The 13,087-nt window shown below is 16.6% G+C and overlaps 1 protein-coding gene across 1 annotated transcript in view; it reads right to left on the bottom strand.

The window, feature by feature from the left end:
- Window positions 1-2,150: 2,150 nt before the first annotated feature.
- Window positions 2,151-13,087, bottom strand: part of LOC129612790 (protein still life, isoforms C/SIF type 2) — a 279,580-nt gene continuing 268,643 nt past the window's right edge. Inside the window, exon 22 of the mRNA XM_055526563.1 lies at window positions 2,151-2,756. Coding sequence (XP_055382538.1) covers window positions 2,674-2,756 — 83 coding nt within the window. The 3' untranslated portion in view covers window positions 2,151-2,673. The remainder of the gene's footprint in view (window positions 2,757-13,087) is intronic.

The raw sequence follows: 13,087 nt of genomic DNA on the forward strand, positions 1-13,087 counted from the left end.
GTATTTATGTGTTTTTGTTATTTTAATTTGGATTTTTTATTTTTAACCAATAATTTTTTTTATATAATAATTTGGTATTATTTTGTTGTATATATATATTTGCTTATAGCATATGAAATTGTTAATGTTTGTTATTTTGAATTTTTTCATAAGCCGTCAGTGTTTTGAAATGTTTTTTGTTTTTAATTTAATTAAATTTATTTATATAGTTTTTTTATATTTTTGGGTTTACTTTTTGCGTGATTAAAAATTTTTAACTCTTTTTTGTTTTTTTTTCTTTTTGGTTTTTTTTGAAAAATATTTTGTTTTTTCTTGTGAATTTTTGTTTGTTTTTTATGCTTTAATTAAGTTGCTGTTTTGTTTTTATATTTATTTAATTTAATAATTTTTAATTATGTTTCAATATTATTTCTTTTAAACAAATATAACATTTTTATTATGTTTGATCATTTAAATTTATGGAATTTTTTTCGTGTTTTTTAAATTTTTAATTATTAAAATTTTATTTAATTTTGGTTTAATTTTGTTTTTTTTTTTTGTGTGTGTAAGTTAATTTTAAATATTTTAAAATGATAATAGAAATAAGAAAATAATTTTACAGTAAAAAAAAAATATTATATTCATATGCATAATAGTAATTTTAGTAACTTTTAAAGAAGAATGTAATTTAATTTTATATATGGTATATAATATATATATTATATAGTATGACAGTATTATAATATATTTTACTGATTATGTCAGCTAAAATACAAATTATTTTATTTAATTTTGTATCAATATTGTTTTTAGATTTATATAACAAAATATTAATTAAGTTTTTGAAAATTCATACATTTGAATTATCTTTGATTTTTAATGCATATTTGGCAAATATAAACAAAATAACTCAATATAATGATAATATCAAACTACATTTCAAATACATATTGCTTTATAACTGTTATAAGCTATATAAAATATTAATTTGCTGAATAAAAAAATTTGTTTGAATCATTTAAAAAATAGCTGACCACATCAATTAAATTATTATATAATATTTTATATTTTCATTTAATTAATTATTACATATGTATCAAATATTAAATTTATTTATATAAAAAAATATATATAGTTATTGAAATAAATAATATTTTAATTAATATTAAATTATGTTAAATAAATTATTTTAAAATAAAAATAGAAAAAAAAAAAAATAAATAAAAAGCATTTGGAGTTCTTAATAAAATTATGTATGTCGGGTAATTTGATAAAAATAAGAAATAATTAAGCAAACCGGTGTCTTATTGCAACAAGTCCTATTTTACTTTTTAGCTTTTTAAAAGAAATGCAACAGAAATTTTGCAAGTTTTTTTAATTAATTGATTAAAAGTGATTATTAATTTAAATTTAACAAATATTATTAATAAATCAAAACTGATTTTTATTATAATATAAATTATAAATCATATTGTAATTAAACAAAAAAAAATGATTAAAAATAAAAACAGGATTTTTTATTAAAATTATTTCTTATTTAAAATATTATTTTGTTGTTATTTTATTTTTTTTTCATTTTTCGTAATTGAAATTTTTCACATGTGTGTATTATAAATTTAAATATTAATTTTATTTTTAAAAATAATTATAATTTAAATATTTTTAAAAATAAATATAAATTTAAGTACTTATACAATATAAGTATTGCCCTATTGCCCTATTGCCCTATATAAATTATAAACACAAAAAGAAAACTTATAAACAATAATTACAAAAACTATTTCGTAAATACATATATATTTTATTTTTCTTAAAAATTAATTAATTTTTTTTTAAATATAAACAAAAAATACAATACAATATATGTATATATAAATATTAAAATTTTATTCAAATATTACAATTAAAGTACAATTATACGTACATAATAGTGAAACAAAAAAAAAGGTAGCTATTTAACAATATTTTAAAATAATTTAAATTATTTTTCAAATAATAAAATACAATTATAGTTTTTAAATATTAAAAATTCAATTATAATAAATAAATCTAATAATTATTTTAATTTTATATTTTAATAATTTTATCATTTTTTTTTTTGTTTTTTTTTTACAATTATTCAAAATTTTTTAAAAATATTTTGTTTTCTTTTTGTTTTTTTTGCAATTTTTTCAAAAAACTATTTATGTATTTTTGATTAATTTTTGTTTTTTTTTTTTTGAATTTTATTTTTATATATAAATATGTTTTTGTTTATTTAAATTTTTTATGTATTTCTATTTATCATTATAATAATATATTAAATTTTCTAAATGTTTTGTGTATGTGTGTGCCTTTCTTATAACGAAAAAAGGATAAGTTTTTCATTTTTGCTTTTTTTTTTTGTTAATTTTCCTTCTAATTATAAATATATATATTAATATATTTATATATATAAATAATGATGTAATTTATAAATTGTGTTTTTTTATTTTCGATTTTGTATTGATTTTTTTTATTTTTCGTTAGTTGTAGTTTTGTTACTTATTTTTTTTGAATAATTTCTTTAGTTAAGTTTCTTTTTATATTCAATTTGAAAATTAATTTTTGTAATTATTGCAAAATTTTTCTCAATTTAATAAAATTAATTGTTTATTAAATGTTTTGTTTTTCTTTTTCTTTAATTTTTCTTAATAATTTTTTTCTTTTTTATTTTTACTTATTAGAGTCATCTTTGCGTGTTGAAGACTGTGCATCGCCTAAATTAATCATGTCTCGTGGTTTCCACACTGGGGACCCTACAATTAAAAAATATGAAAATGGCCAAATTAGATTTTTTTTTGTTTTTTTTTTTAACTTTTGAATTTTTGAAATACAGAAAAAAAAACGCAATTCTAATGTTTAAAAAATTAAAAATAAATTAAAAATAAAAATTATGAATAAATAAAAATTCTTTTTTTAATTTAATAGGGGAAAATATTAATTTTGTTATTGTTTTTTTTTTTGTTAATTACTGATTTAAATTTTTCTAATTTAAAGTTATTAATTTATCTAAATACAAAAATTAGAGTGAAAAAAAATAAATTAAACTAAAAATTAAAAATAATTGTTAAGCTCAATTATAAAATCGAATTAGTATAATAATTTTATAGGATGGGAGCGGGAGGTAGGAAATAGAATGAAATGCGTTATATGTAATGTGTAAAAATAAAATTATACAAAAAAAAAATAATTAATTTTTTTTTTTATATTTAATATTATTAAAAATAAATTAAAAATAAGCTTATATATTTAATTTTTTTTTAAATTAAGAAAATTGTATTAAAAATGTTGACATCGCTTGATTATCATTAAATTAAAATAAACAAATTTTCTTTTGGAAAATTATATTGAACCGACATTACTTAATTTAACTTATGTATTTTGATTTTTAACTTATATAGAGAAAATTTAATGTAGAATTGCTGGTATTTATTCAAAAAACAATGAAAAAAATCAGAAGGAATAAAATAAACGAAAATTGTATTTGTGTTGGTTGTATTTTAATTGCTTTTTTTAGAGTATATTATTGGAAAATAATTTCAAACTGTCAACATTTTTAATACAAATTACAAAAATAAATATATAATATAAAAAAAAAAAGGATAAAAAAATTAAATATAAAAATTAAAAATATAAAAGATATGAAAACATAAAAAATAATTTAAATAGCATGCATGTTCAAATTAAAATTATAAATTAAATCTGAAAAATAATAAATTATATGGAAAAATAAGGATTTTATTTTTTTATAATATACTTTTACAAAGAATTATTTTAACCCAACGGTTACTTGAATCATTAAAAAAAAACAAAGAATTTTTATTTTAATAAAAATTTAATATTAATAAATTTCTTAATTGAAATTAGAAAATATTATAAGAAAATTTTAGGCCTAAGTGTTTTCTAAGTTCTATATAAATTGAACTGTTTATAAGATACCAGCATTATTATTATAACACATCAATTTCCATGATAAATTTTATTAAAAATATTTTATAAAATTAATAATGCTTTAAGTTAATATGTTTAATTTAAATTTAGGTAGAGCAATATAGCTTGAAATGCAAAATATAAAATTAATTTCTGTGATATAAATATTTTGGGTATATATTTCTATTTAATAATTTTTATTATTATTTAACCTTGATAGACTATATAACAATAACATTTTGTAATTTTAAAAAAAAATAAAAAAATTACAAATTCAAAAAAAATTTCTATTAAATTATAAATTATCTATTATAGAAATTAAATAGAGAAAACAAGAGAATTATTTAAAGAATAATTTAAACCGAAAAAATTTAAATGATATATAAATATTTCTATATTTTTAGAATATATTATTATTATATATAACGTAATATAAATACATGCTCTATAATTTTATCGTTGTTATTTTTATATAGTAGCATTTTTTAGATTGAACTAAAATTAATTTATTAATTTCTTTTTCAACATTATAAGAAATGCAATTGAATACTTAAAATCGGTTTTATAATACACAATAATATTCATGCAATTTAAATTGAAATATAAATTATATTTTCATCATATAAATGTATATCATATATATAGTAAATTTTGAAAATATTTGATACGCGCAAGTGCCATCAAAATAAAATTCGGGCTTATTGTTTAAAATTTTTTATACTACAATATATATAAAGTTTATACATTATTATTATAGGTATATAAATAAAAATAATAACTACGAAAATGTTTTGAAATTATTACTCGTATGTTTAAATTTACTAAAATTTATTTTTTTCTCAAATTAATAGGCCGGCGGAAAATTACTTGAATTAAAAATAACAAATATTTTTTGAAATCTTCAAAGGAAACGAAATTACGGTTTTCATCGAATTTCATTAATATTTATATATATATATATATTTTGGTTATTTTAAGAAATAAAAATAATATTAGGTATATATTTTATAATTAAAAATCTTGATTCTTAATAAAAAAATATTTAAAATAAATAAATAATATGCAAAATAAAAGAAAAATCTAACATGATAAAATTTATGAAATGATGATTTTTTTATTGTTTTGTGACAGCTAAATAGTTTTTAGGGGTTGTGTGTCAACCATTAGACATTTTTTCGTATTATCGTTGTTAAATATATATTCGTATCTTCATATTATACTTCATCATTCACATTTAAATAAATATTTTTGTAATTTATTTTTCACTTAATATGCATAGATATCTGTTATATTATTGCATAAATCATTATGTATATTATTATTTTAGTTTGATAAAACATCATAAATAAGATAATTGCAACCACAAGACGTATGTCAATCAAGATATTATAATTAATGTGCTATTACACACTAAATACAAAGGAATTTATTATCTTTTATTTTTCCTTTTAATAATTTTTCATTTTTGATATATTGAAATTTTTCTTATAACCATACTTGTAAAATTGGTTTTCCTTTGCTCAGATCAAGTTCTTGAATTTTAATCAAATAAGATAAATTGTAATTTTTAAATTCTAGTCTGGACAATATATAAAAATATAGTAAAATTATTGACAAAAAACTGCAAAATCATCATTAGTATACCGATCTAAAATTTTCGTAAATTCAGTTGGAGAATCATAAGAATTAAAGTAAATATGTATCTAAAATAATTTAACATATATAATATGTAGATAAATACATATATAAATAAATTTATTTTGAATATAACAATTATATTCAGAAATCTATGCATTTTTTATTTTTTCATTTTTACTACTTTTCATCATAGTTAATTCATTGTATTTTTTATTAAAAGAAAAACAAAAAAAATTGTTGTATTCAAGCGATGCCAAGTATTTTTTATATATTATAACATTTCTTCTTTTTATGTATATATATATATATATATATATATTATACATATATTTAAATATAAAGGAAAATATTTTATTTTTTCTTCTTTTTTATATATAGGAATAGTATTTAATTAAGTATTTTGTAACATTACCAAAAAAAAAAAAACAAAACATAGTTGCATTATCAAACATAACTTAAATTATGTAAGTTAATTTTAATTAATATTTAAATGTAACTATATTTGTTAAGAAAATTTTTCTCTTTACATTATTTTAGTTATTTTAATCAAATTATTAAATTTTATATATGTAATTCTAATTTCTTTTTTAATATTTTATTTTATTTTAATAGTTGTTTTTTATATAATAAAATTTTTATATTTTAATAAAATAAGTTTGCTAATATAAATAACAGGATTTTTTAAATAGTAAAAAAAAACGATGATAATTTCATTATATTAATTTTTCAAAAAATTTATCATCGTTTCTAAAATATAATTATCACAAAAATAAATTTTAGGTTTATATTATATATATATACACATATATATATATATATATATATATATATATATCTATATATATGTATATATATATATGAATTATATATATGTACATATGTATATGAATATATTATGTTTTGGTACATAAAAATATTATGTAAAATATAAATACTATATTTATATTTTTATAATATAATTATACATACATAATTTATATTAATAATAAATTAAATTTATTTATTTCCTTTATTTTTACATTTATCATAAATTACATATATCATAATACAAGATATGTATATACTGTAGAAATATAATTCATAATCAGATATATGTATATATATAACATATATGTATATACTACATATTTTATAGTCATTTATTAATTTAAAGAGTACAATAAATAATTAAATTAAAGTATATTGTTCTTGTTTTACAAAATAATTTAAATTTATTTTAATTTTTTTTTTGTTTTATTTTCATTTTTTGTTATACAAATATATAAATATTAAGGTTTTTTTCGTTCTTAGAATAGATATTTGATTTTAATTTAATATGGTTAAAAATTTTAACTACTTTTGATATATTTAGTTTTTTTTTTATTTGTTTATTTATCAATATACACATAATGTATATGTACATACAAATATATTTGGCTGATGTGCTATTATTATAACCCTTCTATTATTGTAAAATATTGTAATTTTACACATGGCTTTAAAAAAAAAATTATAAATAATTACTGGAATACCTATGCACGTACATAGAGTGCATATATATATATATATTTATGTGTTCAATTTTTTCAAGTGTTTAATTAATACCTAATTTAATTTATAAATCAATTTTAAATATTTTCTTGGTAGGTACATACAAATTTTTCATTATCAATTCTTGTTTATATATTATATATGTATGTGTGTTTCATTTATTTCTTTTTTTAAAACTAATGACGTTTAGTATACATAAAATTAAATATGAAAATTGTTTTTTGTTTTAACATATTTTGAATTTACAATTTGTATTTAATTTAAATAAACATTTATAATTTATAGTGTATTCTAAAATATAATTCAAAATTAAAATTGCATTCACAAAATTATAATAATAAAATAAAGGAATAAGAAAATTTTTATTTTATTGCTTTCTCTATCAGCAAATTTTTTGGTTTTCATTCAATTATTATACGACACATTATAATATAATCAATATAATTGTACAATTATATAACACATTATATAATTGAAGGGGTCTGATCTGATAGTAATTGGTTCTAAAATGTTCAGGGTTACACAATATGAATTGGAGTAGCAATCTTGAAATTCACATACATATTATGTATATAATGTTCTTTTGGTATAAATTATTTTGATTTGCGTTATGCGTAGCAAAAAGTGCTTATCAAAATCTAAAAATAAAAATTCGGCCTTTCTTGTAATTTATTGAATAATATACTTACCGATTACCATCTATACTTTATAATTCAAATATTTCATTTATTCTCCTTTTGAAATGGAATGCAGGTCATTATTAATTACTTTCATCATTATAGAATTTTATTAAAATTGAATATCTTCCAATTGCAACCACCAAGATTTGTATGTATGAAATTCAAGTTATTTATTTTCATCACATAATTTTAAAAATTTTCAGTTGAATTTCTTCCAATTGCAACCAACAAGCTACGTACCAAATTCAATTGTTACAATATTAGAATTTTAAAATTTTTTAATTGAATTTCTTCCGAGTGCAGCCAGTAAGGAATTCTATTTCATTGACGTTTAATTTACTAAAGATTCAATTTCAAATTCTTACTGCTATAGTAAAACAAAATATGTACGTCATAATCTCCCCTCGCGGTAAATACTTTAAGTTATTATACGTTTTCAAAATTCACAATATCAATTATTCAATAATTGGATAAATTGATAATAATAATTCACAATGATTTATTTTTAAATTTGTTGTAATATTGTACAAAATCTCATGTATAAACAGTAATATTGAAAGTGATTGAAAAATTACAGCTTTTGCGGTATATTAAATGTGATAGAGAATTTAATAAAATAAATAATTTTAGAATTTTTTAAAATAATTAAATTACAAACATATTTTTGTTTTGGATACATATAATTATAACTATGTATGTATATAGAGTTTGACAATAATATTTAAAAAAAAAAAATATTTTAAGTAACATTTAAGTAAAATAATATTAAAACTAGAAGAAAATATAAGTGTATATTAATACTTAAGAAAAAAATCAACAACTTAAATATATAAAATTATATAAATATTTAACTTAAATAGTATTTCGGTATCCATAGTTGTTTTTTTTTGAAACTTGTTTTTTTATATAATACAACAGTTACGTGTATTCAATCAAAAAATAAAATATCCAAAAAAGACATAAAGAAAAAAAAAGATATAAAGAAAACAAAGAAATAAAATAAAATAACATTAAAAAATTATATAATATTATGTTTTATTAATTATAATGGGTATCTTCGGAATTGCATCTACAACGTATTAAACATATTGTAATTATCATCTGAAATTTCAACAAAAAACTTTGAAAATTTGTTTCTTTTTGGCAGAATTTATTTGATGTAATTGTTGTCAACACTGAAATATCTGTCAAATCATGTATCCGAATTTTCTTTCGATGCAGACATATATTTTAAATTGAAAGCAGAACAAAGTTTACTACTTCGGCGAAATGTCAGAATTAATATGGAATACACATAAATAAAAGGAATAAAATCAAACAAAATTAGTATTATTGCTCTAGGTTAACAATGGAAAACCGTTGCCGTTCACCGCATCGGTGTTGGCAAATGCGGAATTTTTGAAAAGCAAAAAAAGTGAAGAATGCATTTACGAACCCGATTTTGCTTTAAAAAGAGTAAGATAATAAATATACGCTGTGGAAAGAGGTTCATGCGAAAAAATAACGAATTAATTTCTTGTTTTTCATTCATTCCCACACGAGTTCAATTTCAATTTAAAATTTCTTTTTTAGTTTTATGTCAAAACAAAATGTGAATCTAACAGTAACACAATGGACCAATCTTGCCTGTGTACTTTACGGTAGACGTGTTAATCAAACCTATGTCAAAATTGAATGATGAATTGCCAAATATCAAATAATTAAATTAATATGTTTAAAAACAAAAAAGATGCAATGTATCGAAAAATAGAGTTGACATTTAATTTTTTTGCTATTTTCACAAAATTGTGCAATTTTTGTCAATTGATGATTCCGAAGAGACCCGATATTTAACGAATTATTTATAAGAAAAATTTTTGATGTATGTACTTATATAAAGAATATTATGCTTTAATAACTGTATGTATATGTTTCTTTTTATATGTATGTATGTATATTAAATACGTATAGCTCTATTATATCTATACTTTATATTTTTTTAGATTTAACTATCTACGAAAACAAACAAATACATATGTATGCACATATATTATGTATATTAATTGATATATATGTATATATATCTACTTATACTTATGAAAAACACGAAAAAAATGAAAATAAAACCAACATAAAAAATTACTTACCTTTTCTTTGTTCATAATTTTAATATTTTCAATTTAGTATTTTTTAATTGATAATTATTTTTTTTTTGAATTTTTCTTTATTTTTTAACAAATTTTTTTAGTTAATTATTTTCTTATATAACACTACATTAAATAATTTACTAATATTATTGCGCTCTGTATAATATTTTTCATTTTTTTTTTGTATTTTTTTCTTTAATTATTTATTAAATTGGAAAATTTCAAATTTTTTCACAAATTTTTTTATCTATATATATATCTATATATATAGTATGGTTTATAGATATATCATATTTAATGAATTATTATTCTATAATAAATAAATAACACAGTACAACCTTTAAACTGTTAAAAATGGTAATTTTATACGATTGATTAATTCTTTGCAGTTTTCATTCTTTTTTTTTTTGATTTATATTTCATTTGATTTTATTTTTAAAATTTTTATAATTAATATAAATTACATTATATTTAATACATACATATTTGTTTTTATTTTATTTTCTATATAGTAATTTTTAACAAATATATAATTTATAAAGATATACGATAATAAAAATTTTGATTTTTTTTATGTATATCTACGTATTATAAAAAAATAATTGATGGCAAGCAATTAAAATTTTTTCAAAAAGAATGAATTCGGAAGAGCAATCAAATCAATTTGTAATAGAATATATATTATTTTACCTATACATATGTATATGCGGTATTTTGTAACATTTTACTTTTTAACGAAGATGATTTTTATGGTTATCGTAAACAAATTATAAATATTTTAAATTAGAAAAATATTTTGTTGGAATTTATAATAAAAGTCAAAATAAGTTTTTCTTAGCAATTTTTTAAAATAGCATTCGTTAAGCTTTCGTTAAAATTGATTTTGATTCAATTATTTCGATAGAATCTATAGTATTTTGAATTTTCCGGAACTATTTTTTCAGTATAGATATTGTAAATTAAATAAAAATTCAAATTTATAAACAAATTTTTCTTGAATATTTTATCGTTGTAAAAAAAAAATATCTCAATTTTTGTGGTTTTACTATTTTGGCTTGTTTAATAATTATTAAACATAATTTATAAAAAATTTGTGTATATACATGTGTACAAGAATATCAGTTTATGATAAAAGTTCTGTCAAATTTTCATTTAATTTGACTTGTTTATTCAAGAAAAGAATTTTACTTTTTAATATATTTTTTTAAAAAAACTTATTGTGAATTATTTTTTTAAACAATTTCTAAATACTTGTGTAATTAAATTATGTTGCTATAACCATAAAGTAAAAATTTAAAATTGTGAATTTTACTATAATCTATTTCATATTTTTAGGCTATATAGCGATACGTAGACTAAAATTTATTTTAATATTATTAATATACTTTAAATAAATATTATACAAAATCAAAATACAATTTAATAATAATTATTAATTAAAAATAATAAAAATATTTAAATCAAAACTCATTTCGTGAATTTATAATTACTTTTTGTATATTGAAATAAATTTTGTTTTTAAAGGTTTTGTAAAATCATATAGCATATTTATAATTTTATTTCAATATTTTCGTCAAGTTTTATTATTCGATGAATATGTTATAGGAATTAAATTCTTTCTAATGGATATTATCTCGTAGTATGGTAGTAATAAACAAATTTTTAAAAATATAATGTATAATAATTAAGATAAAAAATTAGTTTTTATTATATTGCATTCTTAAATTATATAAATCAGTTTTATATTAATTTTATAATATTATTTATATATTATAAGTGTTATATTTATGTTATATTTTTATATATAATATAGGTTTGTTTTTTTTTTTTTTTAAATTATTGTATGTCTGTTTTGTAGTATATTATTTAAGTATGTAGTTTTTAAAAATTTTTTTATTTAAAGTATAATAGTTTATTATAGTGTATGAGACTGTATATTTGTTTTCTTTTTTTGATTTTATGCTTTTAAGCCATATTTTTTTTAAATATTTATTATAGTTTTTATGTATTATATAATATATAATACATACATGTATTTAAGTATATATGTATGTATTCGGGTTTTTTTTAAATAATATTATTATTGCAATGATTTGGGTTTCCGGTTTCTCTTAAATTTCAAATTTATTGTAATATTTTGTGTATGACTATTTTCATTTAATGTTATATTTTGTAAAATTATAATTAATTAAGTATATTGTTTTTATTGATTTTCTTTTGCAAAAAAATTTAAGAATTTATTTATTAAATTTTCTATTTCATTTGTTTAATATTGTAGATTTTGATTTTTACAATAAGTGTTATTATTATATGATTTTTTTTAAATTTTATTAAAGGAAAACAATATAATAAAAATAAAAATTAATATAAACCATATTATTATATATTTTCGTTTTTTTTTTTTTGATTTAAACACGAGGTACATTTATATATTTTGATAATTATTATAATAATTTTATATTAATTAATTTAGAGTTAAACATCTATTTAAGTATTTTTTTTTTTAATATTTATGCTTTTCAATTTATAGTTCCGTTCTTGTATGAATTTATATTCTTTACGTTCTGATTTTCTTGAATATTTAAACTGCTTATATGGTGTTATTAATTTGATTTTTGTCATTATTTTTATATTTTATTAGATTTTTTTTTATTTTCTTTGTTTTAACAACTCTCTATATATATTTAACGAAAAATGTTTATTATTAAATTTTTTATTTTTAATATTGTATGTATGTGTATAATATGTATTTTGTTATGTATTGTTTCATAAAATTTAAGTGTTTAATTACAATTTGTTTTTTTTTTTATTTTAAAGTTTTTTTTTTTATTGAAAGTGTGTAACTATTATATAATAAACTTTAACAACATTTAAATGAATAACCTGTTTTTATATTTGCTTTGATTTTTGTATTGTTTTTTTTTTTTTGGAATTTTTTAAAATGTTTTTGCAAAATAACGCCTATATTTATGCAATATATTGTTTTATTAATTAATTGTTTTAGTTTTTATATTTTACGTATATGTATTTTGTATCTATAGTGTTTTTATTTTAAATAATATAGTTATACGTAATTATTATTTTCTTTAATGTTTATCTTTGATTTGCGTTTTTTAAATTTCTGTTGTTCAATTTTATGTGTTGTTTGCGTTTACTTATTCTATATTATATATTCCAGTGTGT

Source organism: Condylostylus longicornis, unplaced genomic scaffold, assembly GCF_029603195.1.
Source record: "Condylostylus longicornis isolate FDR11 unplaced genomic scaffold, ASM2960319v2 ptg000077l, whole genome shotgun sequence".
Lineage (NCBI taxonomy): Eukaryota > Metazoa > Arthropoda > Insecta > Diptera > Dolichopodidae > Condylostylus > Condylostylus longicornis.